This window comes from Pelophylax lessonae (genome assembly GCF_965119305.1).
Source record: "Pelophylax lessonae genome assembly, chromosome: 5".
Lineage (NCBI taxonomy): Eukaryota > Metazoa > Chordata > Amphibia > Anura > Ranidae > Pelophylax > Pelophylax lessonae.
This window is the reverse complement of record NC_138772.1, coordinates 402,796,478-402,820,793: the sequence shown is the minus strand read 5'-3', so window position 1 is coordinate 402,820,793 and position 24,316 is coordinate 402,796,478. Positions and strand designations below refer to the sequence as shown.

The following is a 24,316-nucleotide window of genomic DNA, read 5'->3' as shown; positions in this document are numbered from 1 at the left end:
CTGCCCTGGGAACCAGATATATTTTCCTGCTCGTTATTTTCTTAGACTTTGGTCCCCATCCCCCATGAGGAGTTCTGCCTCTGGAGACTATGAGAAAGGACCTGGTCACTGGAAGTATCTCTTCCACCAATAGATGTCCAAATCATTTAGGTGTGATGTGGACACCCGGAGAAGGACCCCAGGAAGTAAACAATGAGAATGCAATGTATACTAGCACATTATGCCATTAAATGGCGGGGGGGGGGCTGGATTTTTTTTTTATCAGGACTTAACTACCACTTTAAGTTGAAAAAAAAAAAAGATTTTTTTATAAACTAAAGCAAAACATGTATGTTCTGTTTTCGGATTGATTTGCCACAACATTCAGTTATTGGTAACAAAATGTTATAGTAGTTTGTTTTAGTAAACATTTTGTGCCCAGCTGGGTGCAAGCTGCGCAGACAGGGGTCTATTCACCAGCGGTCCAGAAACCCCACAGCAGGATGCACAAAACAAAACCACACTTCAGTTTTTCTCAGAAAATTGCTGAAACAGTAAAAGGAAAGTTTCACAGGTGTACTCATATATCAAAGTAAAAAATAGATACAAAGGATTACAAAGTTCTCCTGGAGTCATTTATTTAACAAGACACAAAAAACAATAACAGTAAAAACAATCACAGTGTATACGACTAAATAGAGTAAATATACGACTAAAATCCACTTCTTAGAGGCTAGCAATCCTATCAACTTTACCTTTTTCAATAGATTTTTATTGAAGGTTTACAATAAAAGTTGTATATCACAAAGAATCGGGCACCATTGTCATCATTTCGCATTGGAATTGAAGAAAGTAGTGAGAGCGGTCATTAAGGTAAAACAAAGAGACAAATCCTATTTTACTGTATCTCTCCAGTATAGACAAATCTTTTTGAGTTTAGAAGAACAATGTGAAGAGTGAAAAGAAAGCAAGAAAAAAAGTGGAGGAAGTAGGGACACCTCCAAAAAGAGTTTTGATCCTATCGCCTTTGATTTAACACCTCTCAGCAACCTGAAACAATGTGCAGTGGAAAAGTATGACAATTCTTTAAGAAATATTTTTAAAAATTAACATTTTTATGGAAGGATGTGGAGACACCTCAAAGGTAGTTTTGATCCTACCTCCTCTCAGCAACTTAAAACAATATGCAGAGGGAAGGCTCTACAATTCCTCTACAATGTGTAGAGGAAAGGAACTACAATAAAAAAAAAAAAAAAAAGGAGGGGGATTGTAAGGAAGTGGGGACACCTCAAAGAGTTTCAATCCTATTTTATTTCTTTGATACCTTCACAGCAACCTAAGATATTGTGTAGGGGAAGTGTAAAATACTTAAAATTCTTTAAAAAAAAAAAAATCTTTTAAAAAGGGGAAAAACCTGTAAGGAAGTGAGGACTCATCATAGCTGTTTTCTATCCTATCATCTTTTTGTAATTCTTCTCCGAAACTGAAAACAATGTGCAGAGGAAAAGTACTTTTTAAAAAAAATAAAAAAGGAAAAAAGTGGAAGTGGGGACACCTCAAAGAGATGATTTTGAAATTCTGTTTTAATACTTCTTCACGAATTAGAAATCAACGTGCAGAGAAAAAGTACTACGTTTCCTAAACAAAATGTAAAAAAAAAACCACTACAATTAAAGGAAAAAAACAAAAAAAAGGAAAAAAGTGGAAGTAAGTGGAATGCCTCAAAGATCATTTAGATCCTATCATCTTTGATTAAAATTTTCTCAACAACTGAAAGCAATGTGCAGAGGAAAAGTACTAAAAATAATAAAAAAAAAAATGTAACAAAAAATTTCTGGGGATGTCTCAAGGATTATTTAGATCCTATCATCTTTGCTATAATTCTTCTCAGACACTTTTAGTTGCTATCGGAGCTTTCAATGTGCAGAGGAAAAGCACTACAATAGAAAAAAAGTGGAAGAAAGTGGGGATGCCTCAAAGATCATTTAGAGTCTAGCATCTTTGCTTTAATTCTGCTCAGCAGCTTTCAGCTTGCAATGTGTACAGGAAAAGTACTATAACTATAAAAAAAAAGAGATATATATTTAAAAAACTTGGAAGTGGGGATGCCTCCAAGTCAATTTAGATCCTATAATTTTTGCTTTAATTTTTCTCAGCAAACTTTCAGCTTGCAATGTGCAGAGAAAAAAGTACTACAATTTATAAAAAAAAAATGAAGAGAAAAAAAGTACTATAATTATAATATATATATATATATATATATATATATATATATATATATATATATATATAAAAAAACTTGGAAGTGGGGATGCCTCAAAGTCAATTTAGATCCTATAATTTTTGCTTTTAATTTTTCTCAGCAAATTTTCAGCTTGCAATGTGCAGAGAAAAAAAAACTATAATTATTAAAAAAAAAAGCTATATATATTTAAAAAAATTTGGAAGTGGGGATGCCTCAAAGTCAATTTTAGATGCTATCATTTTTGCTTTAATTTTTCTCAGCAAACTTTCAGCTGGCAATGTGCAGAGAAAAAAAGTACTATAATAAAAAAAATTAAAAAAAATAAAAAAAAGTTAAAAATATATAAATCTTTTAAAAAACTTGGAAGTAAGTGGGTAAGTGGGGATGCCTCCAAAGCTCAATTAGAAAAAAGTACTATAATTATTAAAAAAAAAAAAAAAAAAAAAAATATCATATATATGTATATATATATATTTTTTTTAATTATTATTCTATAGGATTTATATAGTTTACGCAGCGCTTTACAACTTGAGAGTGGACAGTAAAAATATAATACATTTTAATACAGTAGGAATCAGAGGGCCCTTCTCGTTAGAGCTTACAATCTAAGAGGGAATATTTATATAAAAAAAAAAAAACTTGGAAGTGGGGATGCCTCAAAGTCAATTTTAGATCCTATCATTTTTGCTTTAATTTTTGTCAGCAAACTTTCAGCTTGCAATGTGCAGAGAAAAAAGTACTATAATTTATAAAAAATTAATTTAAAAAAATTATATATATATTTAAAAAACGTGGAAGTGGGGATGCTTCCAAGTCAATTTTAGATCCTATCATTTTTGCTTTAATTTTTCTCAGCAAACTTTCAGCTTGCAATGTGCAGCAAAAAAAGTACTAATAATTATAAAAAAAAAATAAAATAAAAAAATTATATATTTTTTAAAAAACTGGGAAGTGGGGATGCCTCAAAGTCAATTTTAGATCTTATCATTTTTGCTTTAATTTTTCTCAGCAAACTTTCAGCTTGCAATGTGCAAAGAAAAAAAGTAATATAATTATAAAAAAAAAAAAAAAAAAAGATATATAATTACAAAAAACTTGGAAGTGGGGATGTTTCCAAGTCAATTTTAGATCCTATCATTTTTGTTTTAATTTTTCTCAGCAAACTTTCAGCTTGCAATGTGCAGAGAAAAAAGTACTATAATTATAAAAAATAAATTAAAAAAAATGATATATATTTAAAAAACGTGGAAGTGGGGATGCTTCCAAGTCCATTTTAGATCCTATCATTTTTGCTTTAATTTTTCTCAGCAAACTTTCAGCTTGCAATGTGCAGAGAAAAAAGTATTAAAATTAAAAAAAAAAAAAAAAAACAAATTATAATAATAATAATATAAATAAATATCTGTAAAAAATAAAAAAATTGGAAGTAAGTGGGGATGCCTCGAAGATCATTTAGATCCTATCCTATTTGGTTTATTTCTTCTCAGCAAATGAAAGCAATGTGCAGAAGAAATGAACTATGATTTAAAAAAATAAAAGGGGGGAAAAAAGTGGAAATAAGCTGGGATGCCTAAAAGATAATTTGGGTGCTTTCATCTTGAGTTTACTTCTTAGCAACCAAAAACAATGTACAAAGAACAAGCAATTCTTAAACAATAAAAAAAAGGAACATTAAAAAAAACCCCAAAAAGAAGAAAAGCCCGAAGAAGAGGAGAAAAGATCCAGGATGAAAGTGCTTTGTGCACTGTACATGAATCCAGCCAGAAGAGGGACCTTTTCACTCTCACATAGCTGAACATGCCTTGCTCTCTCTCTCTCTCGCCTTTCATTTTCTTCAGTGAGGGGCAGAGAGAATGTGATGGAGGACAGAGTCCATGTCTGGCAGTAGTTGTGTATCTTTAATAACACACAGTGGGCTGGGAAGGTGGATTGGGGAGGGGGGGTTCATGCATTGAGTGTGTGTGTGGTGTGTGTGTGTGATGGGGCGTGCTGTGGCTGCGCTTGTTTTGCCGCTCTGCTTTCTCCTCCCGTCTATTCCCCGATCCTCCTGCAGAGGCTCCCGATCCAGGTCTGAGTAGCTGCTTTGGCGTCCAGTCCACGTCTTGGCTGAGTCCCCCTCGGCTTTTAATCATGCCCCTCTGTCTGTGTGTGAGTGCAGGCAGGCTGACAATGATTTCCTCAGTGATTACGTACAGAGCGAGTCCCTGCGGGTTAGGGGCCCCCTCTGGAGCCATCCTGATGGCTTTAGGGGCCTTGCTTCTATTTTCCATTATTATGTGGACTACCGGAGCGACAGCGCAGTCCAAGACCTTGCAGGTTTGTGATGAGGAGGGAGCACACAGCAGCACACATCTCCTTCTCTCTGCTCTCCTCTCCCGAATCCAGGCGTAGACTTTTTTTTTCTTTTTTCCTCCCAGAGACAAGGAGCTCATCCAAGCTCCTTCTACCACCAGCCCAGCCAACGGAAGATAGACCCCCCTCCCCCCCCTAAAAAAAAATCCCCCCAAAATAAGACCCCCCTATACAACACCACAACAAGCAAATAATAATAATAACAATAACAACAACAAATAAACAGCACCTCTATGCAACAGCAGAGCAGCCTTTCCTCCCTTCTCTATAGTTGTAGTGCTAGTGGGAATACAGAAAACTATTTGTTTTTGTTTTTTATTATTTTGTAGCTTTTTTTTTAATTTTTAAAATTTTGCTGTTGCTGTTTGGAAAATATTTCCCCCCTTTTGGATAGTGTGCACAGTTTTTTTTTTTTTTTTTTTTTTTTTTAGAAAAAAAAAATGTGATTTTTGGATACTTTTTTTTGTAAATTAAAATGCAGCTTTTCTTATAGAGGTTTTTTTATTTTTTTTATTTTTTTTTTTTTAAGTTGGTTTTTTTTTTTTTTTTTTTTTCTTGGCCAGGGAAGAGGGCAGACAGGGAGGCTGGAGGAAAGCTTGGCTTAGGGGATCCTCGTTGTCTGTTGCCTTATAGTTGTTAACGGGCTGACATTGAACAACTTCAGCTGTTTGCTTTTAGGATGTCTCGCCGCAAGCAAGCTAAACCAAGATCGCTGAAAGGTAAGAGACCGAGCGATGCTCCTTTTACTGTGTAAGTGGGGGGGGTGGGGAGGGAAAGCTAGGGGTGTCTTGATTTCTTTCTTTGCCTTCTAACCCTCCCTGTTTATCCCAGAGATGGAAGCACTGACAGCTAGGACTGGGCTCTGCAAACTTCACTGGCACTGGGGCAGTTTTTCTGCTGCTGCTCCTTATTTTTATTTATTTTTCTTCTTTTATTTTTTAATTTATTTTTTAATAGATCACCATTTTATTATTAGCTTTGCATGCTCGATGATTTCTAGATTTCTAAACTTCCCCCCCTTCCATGCCGGGACGCAGACATAGGGGAAACTTAGCAGGAGTTGGCAACATCTGGAGAGAGTTACACTGTAAACTAAGAGGGGGGGTAAAAAAAAAAGCAGGGGAGGACTAGGGTTTAGCTGTGTATTTTTCTGAGCCTTTTCTTTGGGGGTGTTGGGGAGGAGAGGGGGGGGGGGGAATGTTGCAAAGTTTATTGATCAGAAAACTGTGTTGGAATGTGTAGAGTTTGGAGGCGTCTGGTCACGTGACGGCTCGCCTGCTGCAGGAGTCTGTCGTGGGGAAACTGTGGAGGAGCGGTGCTCTGAGCCCTGTCTCTTCCAGGGCACCTCCTGCTGTTGGCCAAAGGCTGCTCCCCTTTTCTTTTTTTTTTTTTTTTTAAAAAAAAAAGGGCCTACCTATATTTATATTCAATATATGCATAAACATTTTATTTTCTAGATGTAAATTATAGATTTTTATTTTATTTTATTTTTTTAGAGCTATAAATAAAAGCTTTATTAGAGGTTCTGTTTTTGGTAATGCAGATTTTCTACTAAATTTGCCTGCTATTAATGACAATCGCTAGATGTAGGGAACGTTGTGATGAACTGCTAATGATCGTACGATCGGTTGCTACTAAATGCAGCTGTATGTGTAGGGATCTCTAGCAATGGGGGTCTTGGTAAAGTGGAAGCGTCACCAAAAATCACCCGTTTGTGCCGCAGTCTTACCTGATAAAATGGTCAGGGCAATGTGCTGGACTTGGTGTGTATATGTGTGTGTGTGAGAGAGAAAGGAGAGACTACCCGGGGAGGAGGAGGACAAAGGGTGGCTTGTTGTGGTTGCATTGAAAGCTGTGCTAGGCCCTCTGGAATGCTGGAGTCTGCTCCGGAGTGTAGAATTGCAGCACTTTACCACCAGTTAACCCTCTCGCTCTTCTTACTGGGGAGAGTCGCTTCAAAGCGTCTGTACTTCTACCTCATTACCCAGAGACTGAGAGTGGAATAAAAGATACAAGAGAGAAGTCTGCTACTGTCACTTTTTTTTTTCTTAGCCCAGTAGTACTTCACCAAACTTTCATCTGAGTGTAACAGTTTTGTGGCTGAATAAGCACTAATGCATTTTTCTTTAGATTCCATTAAAACAAAATTACTCAAAAGATTGGTATACAAATACATAATGTGACTTTTTCTTTTTTTTTCTCAACTGTTTATTTTCTTTGTAAATGGGCCCAATGGTTTCTTTTAAGGCTTACAGTATAAGCCACTATTTTTGATACCTATTTTAATACAACACATTGCTTTTGTGTTTTAATATACTGCGTAATAGTTTTTTTTTTTTTTCAGTGACAGTCACGAGATATATATTATGTATGTTTCACTGAATTATTTAGGCTCAATGTGTGTTTAGATCCTGCGTCTGTTTTGCAACTGAAGGCTTCCTTGCTGTCCATTTTTGTATTAAACGTTGTCCAGAGTCAATCTGATATTTCAAAACGCCATTGGGTCATTTAAACAAAGCTTTCCTATTAAATGTGCCAGGGAATAGTATGGGGTTTGTAGAAATGGGTTTTCAGTTAGCACTGCATAGTCATGCTGTAAATATTGGTGTGTGTGCAGTTGGAGAGATCATTTTAGCTCCCGTTTTATAAGTATCTATAAGGACAGTAGTTGGAGACATGCATGCATGTCTTCTTTTAATATAGATATTTCAAGGTTTTGTAGCTTTTTTTTTTTATTTCTTTTTTTTTTTATTTCTTTTATTATTTTTTTATGTAATTAAATATTGTAGATTTAATTTCTGTCTTTTGTTTTTTTAATGAATACTTTAGGCTGTTTTGTTTTATGAAAATCCTATCACCTTTCCAAGTTTTTATTTATTTTTTTGCACATAAGTTTTTGTATCGCAAAAGTTCCAGACCTGTAAAAATAAAAAAAAAATCATACCAATGACTGTATATCACTAATTTCTATTGACCGTTAAAAGGGCACACTCTCTGTTATGTCACTGTTGTAATGTGATGACATTAAACAAAATTAGTGAGTTTATTTATTGTGCACCATTATCTTAGTATGGCCTTTATTATATTTATAAATACATTTTCTTTTTAGTGATTTGCTATGCCCACACACCCCACTAATTAGAACGGTAAAATGGAGAATTGTCACCATCAATTGTGGTGTCACCTAAGACATCCTCAGAAAAGTATGGTAAATCATGAGACTAAGGTTTACAGCTCGGTAAAATGCTATACCTGTAGTAAAGGCCTACTGTGTTTTCAAAGGAAAACATTTTTTTACTTTTTAATATAGAAATGATTAAATTGTAATATACCATCAGGCTGTGGCTTGTCAAAGCTGCTTATCACAGGATCTTCATTATCCCAGTTGTACCAGAAGCAGAGGTGGAGATTTATTACAATTGACCTACATATTTCTTTGAGTATGAGCACCCGTAGCTTTTAGTTTCTTGTAAAAACCCTCCATCATGCCTACAACTGCCTCATCAAAGCACATTTCCATATGTACTGTGAAAACTTAATATGTTACCATTCTGGGTCTGAGAGCCTTCAGAACACTCAACTGTATATGTGGCTGTTTTGCTGCTACTACTCGATGAAAAATTAGGATTGGCTTATTTTGTCATGAATTGGCGGGAAGGGAAAAATCAAATAAATACTTGAAAGATCTTTTAAGGAATTTTGGTTCTGATCACTTCTGTAGAAAGTGCTAGTTTACAAAGTGCAACTTTTTGTATTGGATTAGTCCATATATATAAAGCTACAGTGTACGTTAAAAGTCATGGTAACTGATCTTTTCAGCAGTTAGAAGGATTGGGATGTGACTGCACCCAGAACTCCTGTCTGTAAGCTTTGGCACATGTGGCTGGAACATGTTGCTTGTGAATGAAAAATTGGAAGTTCTTCACTGAACTCATTCCTATTGACATTTTTGTCACATTGTTTTTCATTCACGCTGACCTTATTGCAAAGTTCACTTTCATTATGGACCGGCTATTCATCAGCATCTACTTGTAGGCATTTTGTTTGCCTGTTATAAAGAGTTTATTATTGCTGTGTTAAAATTTTAGCGGCATCATCCTTTTGGGGACATGGCAAATCTTATTTGAAAGTGATGATGCGTACAGCGGTTCATTTACTTTTTTATTTTTATTTTTTCATTTATTTGAGCCATAACCACTTAAGCATATTGTCTTATATATATATATATTTTTTAACTTTTGCAACACATTTGAAATATATAGAAGCATATAGTTCCAGTAGAATCATCGGCGTATTTCTTTAAAATATTAGTTTTGTCTAGACAACACGTTATGCTTCACCCCCCCCCCCTCCTTTTCTTACCTGCCCACTAGATACAGTTTGGATTGGAGCATTGCTGCCAGTTCAAAACATACTTGTAATAATATTATGCCTGCGAGTAGTATTAAAATTATTTTGCCTAACTTTTTCAGCACATAAGGGGGGAAAACAAAAAAAAAAAAAGTGATTGATGGGCTTTGGCCCATTATAGTTGTGTTTGTTTTATTGTGCTCTTTTCTGTTTGGTTACACGTTAGAAGCCTTCTTTCTTGACTTAGCCACACTTACTCTAATGATCTATTCCTCAATTTCAAATGGAGATAAATTGTTTTGGTTCCTTCTTAGTCTCCTCCTCCCTTTTTTTTTTTTTTTTGAGTGTCTGTCTTTTTTTTTTCCTCTCTTTTTCGACTTTGGCTAGATGTGATTTAGAATGTCTTTGTAAATGTCTGTCTCATAATTGTTTCCACACGGTGTTGATGTCTGATATTACAGTATAGGGTTGTGTTTTTTTTTTTTTTTTTTATTTCTCCCCCCCCCCCATTTTTCTGGCTATGCTGTAAATATATTTCAATCACATGATAAACTAAAATAGACTAAATAAGTAAAGTTAGTTTTAAAACTCATAATGAAATCAAGGTGTATGTGTGTGTGTGTGTGTGTGTGTGTGTGTGTGTGTATGTATATATGCATGTGTGCTTGTATATGTGTATGTACATATATATTTTTTTTTTGTCCTATGGCTCACGTAGTTGCCAAAAGTCAACACTGTCCACTGGGAAAATGTAACTTTCTAATCTTTTTTCAATTAAATCAGTAAAATAGCCATATGTTTCTTTTGCCTAGGGGAGTTAAGGTATCAGTAGAAAGGAGCAGGTTTTCTTCCTTATATGTTCCAGAAGTTATTGATTCAAATACATTTTACATTAATATTGCAGGGTAATAGAAAGTCAACAGTCACTGTTAACATCGCCTTGGATCAGATGTGTGAAAGCATTTGAATAAACTACCTCCTAAATTGAGCACAAATCCATGTCACCAATACAATAGATAGACATTAATAAGGTTAGCTTAAAGTATTTAGTCAAAGCTTAGATCCATGGTTGAAATACCAAATATTTTTGCTTTGGCTTGCCAACATATTGACTCTTTGCTAACGTATTCCATATTCTTCTATAGTTTACTCTCCTGCTTTCAAGAAATGCAGAAATCCCTCAAGATTTGATTTTAAACATATTGAAAAGAAAACTGTATGAACAAATAAAGTATTTATGTAAGGGAACAAAGTTTCTACTGAAGGAGCACCATGCCATGGATTGTGTTTTGTTAAACTATTAGATCGCTAGTCCATTGTGCCAGTATTTCATAGAATCTAACTAAAATTCTGAACTTGCTCATTGAGTGTTTAAAAAAAAAAGGGGGGGGGGGGCAAATATATAGTTTTAGGTGTGTGTGTGTATAAATATATACACATACATACATTTTTATCTTCCATGTCGCTCTTTAGTTTAAGAGCTGGCTTGTTTAGAATATTGTCTGATTTGTTTTTTTTATTTTTTTTAAGATGCTGTGCTGCAATAAATGCTGTCTGTCTATAAACTGAGACAATGGAGAACAGTTGTCTATGTGCTGGGACTGCATTGACCAGCGCAGCCCAGAGCCTATGCTGTGAATGAGCCTTCTACCTACTTTGGTTTAGTAGATACTGAGGTGGGCCTCCAGTTTTTTTTTTTTCTTTTTTCCCCAAGTGTGGGAGTTTTTGTATAAAGTTCAAGGATTGGCATTCTTTTTTTTTATTCCACTAATGGAATATTATGCACACGTTATGTTAATTGTAATCTGACCCTGGATTTTGTCATAGATCTGTGATTAAGTAAGCCTGGAAAATGCTGAAACAAGACTACAGTTGATTGCTGTTTTATAGTAAAGAGAACCATTGTCAATGATATCTTAAAATTAGAGTAAAAAAAAAAAACAATAAATAGTTACATTGCTTCCTGTATAGATTTTAGGTCAATTCTGTTTGCCAACTGGGCAGTAATGAAGTTACACAATAAAGCAGAATTAAATTCCTCTAACAGCACCTAGATATAAAAAATCCTTTCAAATGTATATTTCCAGACCAAAAAGGATCAGATAGGGAAAGTTCATTGTTAGGTTTACATACCATTTAAAGAGGCCCTTTGTGGCCACTGTTCATTGATGTGACACATCTAACTCCTCATAGGGTGGTATTACCCTCAACCATAATATTCTTGGAAACTAAAATGAAGGCTAAATCTGAAAACTGAAACATTTTTGTTCAGTATTATCTTTTGGTCCGGTTTCCTTTGATTTTCTGGGTTCATTTACAAAAAAAATATATATTTTACATGGCTACCTTCTGAAGAACATAAATCTCTGAACCACAATCTACTTTCACCTTCCTGTTCTATTGATCATGTTGATATGATTCATTAAAATCGAATGCTTAATTTTGAACTAAGAAGAAACGTTAGCTACTCTTGATAAAGTTCTTACAACTTTAAATAGTGTTAAAAACAAAAAATAGAAGGGCATTGTTCTGTGTAACATGTTAATCCTGGCTAAACAGATTCTAAGCTGTGTTCACACTTGATGGTTACTATGAACAGTGATCACTCAGACTAGGTTTTTCACAGCTGATTTTTCTTGCAGCATTTTACAGGCTGAGGTTACTTGACCAAATTTCCTTTTTATTGTATCTTTGGTAAAACATTTAACCATAAATATGAAAAGAAAATGATCAGACCCTAGGCACATGTTCTCACTCAATGGGTATGCAAAAGACAACTCCTGGAAATTATAATGTCTCATGGCTTGTGGATAGTTATAACCAGCAAAAGAGGCATAAATTAGGTTCGGCCTGGCTGCTTATTCAGAGAGATAATTTGTCATTAGAAGTTTGTTTCTAACATCAAATTCCTACTTAATCACACACAATAAATATTTGTTTGGCTAAATGATTATCTGCAGTTGCTTTTTCATAGCACTTAGACAAAACTTGTGCACAAGCTCTTTTTAGTTTTGGATGGAGTGGAGAGGCATTAGAACACCTGCTACTGGTGACCCTCACTTTTGGAGGGATTTCCTCTCGACCACCTGTTTTGACCATGGATCAGGAAGTGAAGGGTAATGTCACCAATGGGACACAGGTGGCAAAAACAAAAACTGATGGGGTTAAAACCCTCCCCTAAGCTATCTACAATAATAAAAAAAAAAGAATTTGACTTTTAGTTACTTTAATCCTTTAGCACAGTGGTCCTCAACCCTGGTCCTCGGGGCCCACTAACAGGCCAGATTTTAAGTATTACCTTGGGGAGATGCAGACTAGAATACTGCAATCACTGAGCAGCAAATGAGATCACCTGTGATGTAATTTAGTTATCTTGCAAACCTGGCCTGTTAGTGGGCCCCGAGGACCGGAGTTGAGGACCACTGCTTTAGCAGACCAAATGCACAGAGCACCTGGTCTCATTGGAATCCATCTTTTGGCTGCTAAGCGATGTGGTTAAACCATCTGCCTCCTTCTTTTAATGACAAGTTCACAATGCCAGATTCCATATTTTTATCCAGATGGGTTACATAGCTACAACATCTTTGTTGCCTAGGCCTGCCTTTATATAAATTATGGTTCTGCATTCTGCACTAATATCCTCCCACATTTTAATTTAGCTACATGCTGGTTAGATTTAGGCTCTATATTTTAAGTTGCTACTAGGCTGAACTGCACATAATAAACATAAGCGTACTTTACTCGTCTCCACCCATTTTATCTATATATCCTTTTTCTTTCTTTTATTTTTTTTTATACATTGGCTTAGTGGCTAGCACTTCTGCTTAGCAGCAGTTGGGTTATTGGTTTGAATCCCTAGCACGGCAATACCTGCTTGAAGTTGGCATGTTCTTCCTATACCTGTGTAGGTTTCTCCTGGGTACTCTTGTTTCCTCCAACACTCCAAAGACATGTTGGTAGGTTAATTGGATTTTGTCTAAATTGACCCTAGTATGTGTATGTATGAATATGAGTTAGGGTCCTTTAAATGGTAAGCTACTCGAGGGCAGGAACTGATGATGTTCATGTACAATATATATGTAAAGTGCTGTGTATATTGACAAGGTTATAGAAGTTCCTGTAATAAATAAAGTAAATTAGGCAGCACAGTGGCTAAATAGTTAGCACTTCTGCCTAGCAGCACTAGGGTCAATGGTTTGAATCCCAACCACAGCACAACCTGCCTGGAGTTTGCATGTTCTCCTGATGCCTGCGTGGGTTTCCTCTGGGTACTTCTGTTTCCTCCCACACTCTAAAGACATGCTGGTAAGTTAATTGGCCCTAATATGTGTATCTATGAATTTGGGACCTTCGATCGTAAGCTTCTTGAGGGCAGCGACTGATGTGAATGTACAATATGTGTAAAGCGCTGCCTAAATTGATGGCGCTATAGAAGTACAGGTAATAAATACATTCCCATTTTATAAGGACTTTGTCTGATCACGCACCCTTGCTTCTGATTCGTTTTTCTGCCGGCACGATGTATTATTTTTTTTGTAACCCTAACTTTTAAACTAAGCATTATTGGTCATGGTTGAAATGTATTGTAACACAATACATATATGTTTAAATGACGTGCAGGAAAAGCTATGCCAAATGGAGCTATACACTGTGCATTTTGCATTATGTCCTTGGTCCTAACAATCACTTCCCAGTTACTTTCAGGGGGTAAACTGCATTCCAGTCCTTTTTTATGTAGTTGAGTTGTCTGGCTCCTCAGCCACTCAATAGTTTTTCTTATATAAGCCTTTTTTTTATTACTGCCTTGGTTGTTCAGCTACAGTGGTCTCGCAATATTTAATAGTTCATAATTTGTCTAAAATGGCAAGTTGAAGTAATTTGGACTAGATGATGAAAATATTGAACACAACCGATCACTGTACTTCATTAATGATCTGCAAAAGCCCATGCATTGCTGTATAGTTGCATCCACATAATTCTCCATAAATCCAAGGAATATGGCCTGTTTTAATAAGAACTGCATAATCTGCAAATATTTTATGCAGCCCCCATGCATACCAGAATAATGCCTATCTTTTTATGTGTTTGGATTATAAAGAGCATGCCTATACCGTGCCTATACTGAACTGTATAGTGTATACATAGTTGTAAGCAGTTTCATCAAAGATAGTTGTTACGGTTAACCCAATGAAGGTTCAGAAATTGATTCAATGTTCTTGAACCTTAAATCCTACCTTTAAGCAATAGAATTTGGTATATTTTGTAGCCTTTGCCTTGCAATACTAGAAAATGAAATGAAAACTGTAATGGAAATTTGTACATCCTGTATATTTTGTATGTATTGCACACTGCACTCATTGTGCACACCACACTAATAGTGATTTCATTACATGTTTGCATTCTTTCGAGTCCTGATTAGAATTAGCCTGCCTATGTTACGCCCTTGTTACCATGAAAGTAAACTATTTATATTAATGTGACACCTACATAATCATGTGTATAAAAACCTTCAATTGTGTGAAATAAAACGGAACAGTCACTTAGGAAAGATGCTGAGTGTATGTTTGTATTTGTTCCCTACTGCAGTAGTTGGTATTAAGTTGGAACCACTAATCAATATGAGGATAGGAGTTTCCTATCTATAAAATACCCAGAACAAAACTATCAAGAACTTGTGAGTTATTTACTCCATTTTCTATGCAACAATGAAAATATCTGATTGTCCAACTTGTGACAGTCTATGAATGCTTTGTGACAGATTTAGTAGAGGCTATGCACTAAGCATAGTGAATCTTCACTTAGCAAGTTCAATGTTAGTGAATAAACTAAAACTGTTCACTTTTCCCTTTTTTCCCTTGCATGATTGGTATATAAAGTGAATATGGCTTTGCTTTATTTACTCGTTTTACTAAATGACCTGCTTTTTGTGCCACTTTTGTAAATTGGGGTGCAGTCAAACCGTTGCCCTGTAAACTATTGGTCAAAAAAGACCCATGGTTTTCAAAGTGCAGTTCCAGTGTGGTAAAAAGCATCATAAGTACGAGCCGGTCACTGTAAGCTATATCCGTTACACGCAAGTGGTTGCATACAAACGTTTGTCAAATTTGCTGTTGAGCATACCACAGCACCAACACTGAGATGTTAACAACCCCATTGCTGAAAAAGAATTCTAATACACTTTTCCAGGAAAACACATTGCGTAGCTCGGTCTGTATGCAGAAATCTACATGTGTGTTTCTTGTTTTAAGAACCATGTTTTAAAAGCTAATAGTAGGCCTGCACTAGTACATCACTAAATGCTTTTGGTAATAAGTAGTAAATGTAGGCTTAGTTCACAAAGTTTACCTATTGTATCTGTGGGCAGCTCTTAAGGGCTACGGTTTCATTTCCCAACTTAGGGATTTGATTAGTATAGCGAGTTAATATACACTGGGGTTGATTTACTAAAACTGTAGAGTACAAAATCTGGTGCAGCTGTGCATGGTAGCCAATCTGCTTTGAACTTCAGCTTGTTCAATTAAGCTTTGACCAAAAAAAAAAAACTTGGAAGCCGAGTGGTTTCTATGCAAAGCTGCACCAGATTTTGCACTCTCCAGTTTTGGTAAATCAACCCCACTGTGCTACAGCAGCTCATTCAACTGTTCTAATGTCACTCCATGAGTAGAGTTTAAGACTGTAGGTCTGTGAGTTCACTGTTTTCTCTGAACCCATTCAAGGGTTCTGTGAGCTCTGATGAAAGGGAAATGTGTTGCCCCCACAATATGGGAGCTGATTTTAGGACCTATGTACCAACAATTTTATTTTAGACTCTCTCATCATTTTTTGGTTTGGCTCTCCTTTTCTGTATTTTTTTTTTTCCTACTGTCAGGTACTGTGTGGAAGCTACCTCATCAGTTATCCCTGTCCGCTATTGAGCTTGCTTGAATTTTTCCTTTATCTGACTGCACAAACAATTTTGAAAGTTCCCAGTGTTTGGATTTTTGAATGTGGAGGGGATGATGTATGCATACTCTTCAGGGTCTACTTCCTTCTTTTTTTTTTTTTCTTTTTTTTTTTTTTTTTTTTATGAGAAGGTAGTAAACCCTTTGTCTGATCACTTTCTCTAAAAAGTTTTAATCCTTTGGTCGTGAACGTGATATCACCCAAAAAATAGATAAATTATTGGGTGATAGTATTGCTTGAAGTATCTAGACTCCAGTACCAGGTATGTACCAGGGCTGTGGAGCTTCAATCGTAAACCCATTACCCTGAAGTTGACATCCCCGTCTTCTAACATGTCCACCCTGTTACCTCCTGTACCTGATTTTATCAAATTCTCATAACCCCCCCTACTCTCTACCTTCATCAAAGTGCTTATAACTCCTTTCCATAATACACAAAATGTCCTTTCTTCTAGAGAAGTGGGTTTCAGAACACTTGCTCAATGAAGAGGATATGGCCAGCTAGACCTTTTAAGAGTCCCAAAGGAGCAAGGGCCCAGTTGTCACAGTAGCCTCTGCTTCTCCTGAAACTTAAGTCATCCCGTGCCTCTGAGAACAAACAATGTTTTCTAAGTTTTTAACAACCAATCAAAAATCTGATTGTTCACCCTGTGTTGCTATACAAGACTCTCAATTTATTAGCTTGCTGGTCTCCTTTGCTGTCTTATATTCATATTCAACATAGTTTGTATTCCAACAAGATGATAGCTTGTTCATCAATGGCTCTTGGAAGCTACCAGTTGATGGAGGCAACCACTATTGTAATGGTGCTTTTAATAAATTAATATTTACCTACTACAAGGGCTGTTTTAATAGAAATGTTTTTTTTTTTTCAGTACAGAATTTTCTAAATAAAATTCAGTATTGCATAAGCCAAAGATTAAGATGTTGGATAAATATGACAAATATATTTTTTTCCCACAGTACATTCCGATCTTCATATAAAGCTGTATCCCTTGATGCCCTGGGTCAACCTTGCCACCCTAGACTTTTTGTATAAAGATAATCATCTAATATTCAAGAATCCCAGTTCTGCTAAATATTTAAAAAGGGATGAGATTTGACACATCACTCCTGCATTGAACTAGACACAAACTGAGGATGTCATTTGAGGTGATCTGTATAAATTTATAAGTTACATGGATAACTATGCTTCCTGGATTCAGACACTGAATCCACATGCCCAATGAGCAGAAAGGAGTGGTCTCAAATTATTGCAACTAAAATATATATTTTCTCATTTCTGCTTCTTTCAGAATGTATGTGAGATATGACCGTATATGGACAGGCACTAACTAACAAAGAAGATTTATAGTGGGATTTAAAAATACAGTTGTTAAGTACTTTGTATTGAACGTACTGGAGTTCATTATGGTATGTCTTCGGTATCCTTACTACAGGATATAAAATACAGTATACTTGGCCTTTTATATTCTGAGTGGGCAGCTGGCAGAGTCAGATTTTTTTTTTTTTTATTGAAATGCAAGGAAGATTTAAAAGGTAAAAGTTGTATTTATACTATAGGTGTGTGTGTGTTTTTAGTGGTTGTCTCCAAAATGTGCAAATACCTCCAAAAATAAAATGGCCCAGTGTTTGCAAAACTGTATTATTTTAGATTAAGTCACCCACTGGCTTCTTATATCACTTGAGGACTCTGGATTCCTTGGTCTGCCTACCTGCTGTGGCCAATATAGGGATTTATTTATTTTTTATGTAGAGAAAATGTACTCGTAGCAGTGAGAGTCCCTGCAGTTGATGCGTTACATCATGGTAAAGAGCACAGAGTCAAGAATTCTGGGGTGATCTCACTGCTGGAGTCCTAAGAGATGTAAAAACTTGTTGGGTGTTGCCAGGATCCACCTATATCTGTTTTGTGCAGACCAAGTCTTTTAATAGCATTTGTGTGTGTCTGTGTGTGTGTGTTTTTGTCTCTGCAGAGACCAAAATTAATTTGAAGAAAACCATATATCATTATCTTTAGATAATTCTTACAAATGATACATTTAGTGCTAATTTACAATGTTTTTGTTGGTTTTCCGCATGCATAAGATGTATTTGGGTAGACTTTTTATTCAGGGGAAATGATTAATGTTCTGTATAAGTATTGTTATAATGTTGTGTGTATATTATCCCTTGGGTGTTGGTGCTTGTTTGACCTATTAATGCCCTTCATTTTTCTTCTCACTCTGCTGACAAGTAGTGTACAGCATGCTTTATGGATGCTACAAGCATTAGTTCAGCAGTGCTAGATGCCTGGCATGTTGGTTAACACATAGCAGATTTTACAAGATCACTTACGACAACCACCAGTTGCTAGCTGTTTCTTTAATAGTGTATGAGTCAATAATAGAACTTATTTTATTAGGACCTTCGGTGACATTATATATATATATATATATATATATATATATATATATATATATATATATATATATATATATATATATATATATATATATATATATATTAATCTCTATCTCTATCATATATATACACACACACACACACACACACTATAAATTAATCAACTGATAATCATGTAGGGCAAATATGTCTTGGTTACCTGTGCTATTTTAAGCGATTCAGGCAAGCGTTATAATGCCAGTCAAGAGATTTATTTTCTATTGGGTACATAAACACCTGTGCGTATCGTAAATGTGAACCTAGCCCTAAACCACCCTTAACAGAATGTGAATAGCTAATTTTCTTTCAAGAACATGCAGTGTGTGTTCTAAGCACTACAGTTGGATTAGGCGAATGTTTCCAATAGGTATCATGGCTTTCCTGTAAGCTTTATAGCCATAGACCACTTTTAGTAACCTAGTTCAGGTTTGATTTCACGGCAATTGGAGAAATTGTAACATAAAAGAATAAGGGAGGAACTTTTGATCTTGTTTATCTCAGCTTGTAGCATTAATGGTACATTTTTAAGTATGTGCTCTATGCTTGATGCCAATCCCTTGGTAACCATCCTTTCTCACATCAGGTGGTATTTTGATTCCTGTGTTCCTGACAAAAAAATGGAGGCTGCCATTGCAAACTTCTCATTCTAGCTGTAAAGTCATAGTGGTTGGTTACTGACACATGCTGTTTTTTATAGGAAGGACTCCTCCTTCATTTACCTAAGATGAACACCTTGTCTTTCCAAATAAAGAATAGTTCTTTATGTTATGGAAAATTACGAAACCCTTTGGGTTTATTTTGGTCTTCCTTTAAACTACCTCATCATTCCCCTGATATAAATGTTGGTTGAAAGGTTTCCATTGAAGTTGGCCAATCCGTAATTCAGACAAGCAGGAAAACTGTGGGCAGTAATATGGAGATGCTGTAGAGGTGACTGTTTAATCAGACCTTTATTTATTGTATTACGGGTACTTATACTGTATAGCACTGTGAATTTATGCAGTGCTTCACATACCGTATATATTATACATTCATATCAGTCTCTGCCCTCAAGGAGCTTAAAGACTAAGGTCCTTAACTCACTTTATACATACACATGCTAGGGTCAATTTAGACAGGAGCCTTTTAACCTACCAGCAGTAGTGTGGGAGGAAACCAGAGTACCTGGAGGAAACCTATGCAGGCACAGGGAGAACATGCAAACGCCAGGCAGGTAGTGTTATAATTGGATTTTTAACCGGCAACCCTAGTGCTGTTAGGCTGAAGTGCTAACCACTTAGCCACTGTGCTGTGCACATCTAAATATAATGAAGCAAAAGGACAAACATAAAATTGGGACTTTATATGAGGTGTGACCAGCTAGTGTATAGTAAGGGGTTAACAGATTATCCGCTCCCTCAGTTCCCAGGCTGAACATACCCCCTGGTTATCTGTTAGCCCTAAAAACAATTGATACCTTACTGTAAATTACACCTTTGATAGGTTTTTTAGGCCCAAGTGCCGATTGGACATATACTGTTGCTTATGTATGTATAGCTCTTCTAGATTCTTAAATTATGCCTACTCCCGATGAAGTGAATTTTTTTCATGAAACGCGTTGAGTTCAACACAGGCAATTTCATTATTACAAGCTTACATTATGCAATCATCTGTTTCATGACCTTTTTTTTCCTTTTTGTATTTTATCAATATTCATTACCATGATTATATTGTATTATTTTGTACCAGTGCTATGGCTTTATCATATCAATTATATTTATATTCATATCATCCATGTTCATTCTGATTTTATGGGTCACATGTCTCTATTCAATAATATTGGTTTTATTCATGTTCGTCTATGGATATTCATTACTGGTCTATAGATATCCAATAAACTTACTATCTTATTTGTTTTTTCTTTTGTATTTCCCTTACTATACACTAGCTGGTCACACCTCATATAAAGTCCCAATTTTCATGTTTGTCCTTTTGCTTCATTGCATACAGGGATAGAGACTCTGTTGGTCACGAGTCTCATATAAAGTCCCAAAATTTCTTTCCCCCCCCCTCCCCCGTTGTTCCACATCTAAATATAATTGGTAATGCAGTAGCATCACGGACTGCCTATTTGTACCTATGCCTGTGCTGTTAATGTGGTGAAGCTTGTTGCCTCTGTCATTTTGATTTCCTATGTACTCTTAATTAGCATACACTCAGAAAATATACCTGCTCCAATTTTTGCCAATATGCTGCAACACAGGGTACCTGTACACACATTCATATGTAGTGATTCATTGAAGGGTCAGGTGCAATGTATAATGCATGACGTGTTAGGGGGCCCATTAGGCAAAGATAAATAACCCCAAAATATATATGCAATATGTGTTACCATTACCAATGCAAGAACATACAGTGGATATAAAAAGTCTAGACACCCCTGTTAAAATGTAAGGTTTCTCTGATGTAAAAAAAATGAGACAAAGATAAATCATTTCAGAACTTTTTCAACCTTTTTAATGTGACCTTTAAAACGAATATGGTTGCATAAGTGTGCACACCCTTAAACTAATACTTTGTTGAAGCACCTTTTGATTTTATTACAGCACTCACTCTTTTTGGGTATGAGTCTATCAGCATGGCACATCTTGATTTGGCAATATTTGCCCACTCTTCTTTGCAAAAACACTCCAAATCTGCCAGATTGCGAGGGCATCTCCTGTGCACAGGCCTCTTCAGATCACCCCACAGATTTTCAATTTAATTTAGGTCTGAGCTCTGGCTTGGCCATTCAAAAACTTTAATAATCTTCCGGTGAAGCCATTCCTTTGTTGATTTGGATGTATGCTTTGGGTCGTTGTCATGCTGAAAGATGAAGTTCCTCTTCATGTTCAGCTTTCTAGCAGAAGCCTGAAGGTTTTGTGCCAATATTGACTGGTATTTGGAACTGTTATAGTTCCCTCTACCTTGACTAAGGCCCCTCCCTGTTCCAGCTGAAGAAAAACAGCCCCAAAGCCTGATGCTGCCACCACCATGCTTTACTGTGGGTATGGTGTTCTTTTGGTGATGTGCAGCGTTTTTTTGTGCCAAACATATCTTTTGGATTTATGGCCCAAAAGTTCATCCTTGGTTTCATCGGACCATAACACATTTTCCCACATGCTTTTTGATGTGTTTTTGCAAAATTTAGCCAGGCTTGTATGTTTTTCTTCATAAGAAAACACTTTCATCTTGCCACTCTACCCCATAGCCCAGACATATGAAGAATACGGGAGATTGTTGTACCATGTACCACACAGCTAGTACTTGTCAGATATTCCTGCAGCTCCTTTCATGTTGCTGTAGTTTTCTTCTAGTCTTTCCATCAATTTTGGAGGGACGTCCAGTTCTAGGTAATGTCATTGTTGAGGCATATTTTCTCCTCTTGATGATGACTGTGTTCCATGGTATATCTAATGCCTTGGAAATTATTTTGTACCGTTCTCCTGACTGATACCGTTTTATCCTTCTGATGCTTTGGAAACTCTCTGTAGACCATGGTTTTTACTAGAGATCGACCGATTATCGGCAAAACCGATATATTAGGGACCGATATGCAATTTCCCCGATATATCGGAATCGGCCCCTGAGGTTACCGATATTGCTGATTTTTTAGGGAAAGTGCATGTCCTGGTGTGATGCCTGCAGCTAGAGGCATCTCCCCGGTACCGGTGTCTATAGCCGATGGTCGGCTGACTTGTAATGACAACCGATGCGGCTAAAAAAGCCGCTTGGCTGTCATTACAAGGAGCGAGAGGGGACGTCCCCCCCCCCCCCCCTCGCCACCTTCCACGGCTCACCGGTGGGACGGGAGACCCAGGCATCCTACCTCCACCATCGCCGCCGAATAGAAGACCCGGTGTAGCACGAAGATGTGTGAAAGCCGGTATCCCTGCCGCAAGTGCGCATGTGCCAGTCTCCATGTAAAAATCCCGGAAGTGATGTCATGACATCACTTCCGGGTACTCGGCGCTGAATTAAAAAATCTGACAGCATTCAAAACCGCCAAACGTGGCGTTTCGAATCCTTTTCAGTGCTGAGGAGGGGTTTGGGGTCTTTTAGACCTCCAGATCCCTCCACAAGGAGTACCTTTTTTAGAAAAAAAAAAAACATTTTACATGTCCGAAAATATCGGCCGATACCGATGACCAAAATATCGGTATCGACATTAAAAAAAACAATATCGGTCGATCACTAGTTTTTACTGTAGGATGCGACTAAGAAAATTTCAGGAAAGACCTACTAGAACAGCTGAACTTTATTTGGGGTTAATACAGCTACATCCCCAGTTATATAAGGGTGTGCAAACTTATGCAACCACATTATTTGAGTCTTTTACTTTTACTCCCCATCCCTGCTCCTAAAAGATTTTAGTTTGTTTTTCAATTGAGTTGTACAGTTTATAGGTCACATTAAAGTTGAGTTCCACCCTAAAATTGAACTTCGGTCCATCTTCTTTCTCCGGGTCACCTGAAAAACAATTTTTTTTTTTTTTTTTACTTACCTTGTTTTAGAAGAAAATATACTTACCTTACTTCCTCTTCCTCCCTCTGCGCCTCCCGGCTTGCAATGATTCCTGGGAGCTGAACGTCATCGATCCCAGGAATCAATGCACCGGCCCAGACGTCAGTTCCGGTGCAGGCGCGTCATACCTTGCTAAACAGCTTCTGGGCATGCCCAGAAGCTGTGCAGGGATGACGCTGCAGCCCCGGAAGTGACGGCGGGGCCGGTGCAGTGCATCGTGGGACCGAAGAGGATGCAGAAGAGGATCGCGCTGGCTTCAGCTGCCCACACCTGAGATGGCAGCGCTGGACAAGACATTTTCAAGGTAAGTATTTCTTCTAAAAGGTAAGTGCAACCCACCCGGGACAGTTCAGAGGCTATCCATTGTGGAATGCACTAGCCTTGACTGTCCCGGGGGTATTTTTATGTAATTTGTTTTGTCTTAGGTGGAACTCCGCTTTAAAGGTGGAAAAAGTTATGAAATTTTATTTTTGTCTCCTTTTTTACATCACAGAAGCCTGACATTTTAACAGTGGTGTGTAGACTTGTATCCACTGTATGTTTTAGAGCCAGCGTAACTTCCTGGGCTAAACCCCCCTTTTTTTTTTTTTTTGTAGGGTGTAATTCGAATATTCAGACAAATTTGAGCATACTAGAACACCAGACTAGTCCGTAAGCACAGATATCAACCATATCCTTAAGCCCTGGTTTACACTTAAAGTAGCACAGTTTTTAAAGTAGCAGGTCAGCGCGATTTCAGGTGCTTCTTGGCTGACATCTGTGCCACTTCATGCACAGATTTCTATGCAAGTCACAGCTGAAATTGCAAAAAATAGTGCAGGAACCTATTTTTTCAAGTACAGCACCACAAAGTCGGAGTCGCACCGAATTGACAATTGAATTCATTCAATCAATAGGGTGCGACTTGCCATGTGGTTTGGAACTGTCAAATCGCATCACAAGTAGTACCGATGTGAACGGGGGCTAACAGGAATTTACTGTCTTTTTGCTGATAACATACCTGTACTTGTACGCATTTTCTCTAAAATGAAATTGATTTATTATGCACAAATTTTACATTTTGAATAAGAGATAAAACTGAAATCTGTATTTTGCATTTTTATCAAATTTATATACTTTCCACATATTTTACAAAGTAAATTTTGAAAGGCACCGCACAATGAAAGCAGGATAATCTGCCATTTGTCTTTTCTGTGTTTTATCATATGAAGCATAGAGAACAGCAATGATAAGAAAGGTTTGGAGTACACTAGGGATCAAAAACACTAATTTTCACATGGTTTAGCTGTGTGATAGTACATTAAATTTTATGTGTTGAAGCATTTAGCTAAGTTTTACAGCATTCTATTCCAGATACAAACTTCTCAATCAACAGTGGAATCACTTCAAATCATGCTCATAAATATTTTTGTCTGTGTCCCGTAAAATGTATTATTAAAATAGCTGTGCCTTCTGCATGAAACTT

General features: G+C 36.7%; 1 protein-coding gene across 3 annotated transcripts in view; it reads left to right on the top strand.

Annotated features, from left to right (window-relative positions):
- The first annotated feature begins 4,346 nt into the window (after positions 1-4,346).
- Positions 4,347-24,316, top strand: part of ZNF521 (zinc finger protein 521) — a 447,433-nt gene continuing 427,463 nt past the window's right edge. The window contains exons 1-2 of one of the 3 annotated variants that reach the window (XM_082258668.1): positions 4,402-4,540; positions 5,255-5,295. In XM_082258668.1, coding sequence (XP_082114794.1) covers positions 5,256-5,295 — 40 coding nt within the window. In that variant the 5' untranslated portion in view covers positions 4,402-4,540; position 5,255. Of the gene's footprint in view, positions 4,541-5,139; positions 5,296-24,316 lie in introns of all 3 variants that reach the window. The other 2 variants (XM_082258669.1, XM_082258670.1) reach the window with 2 other exon arrangements.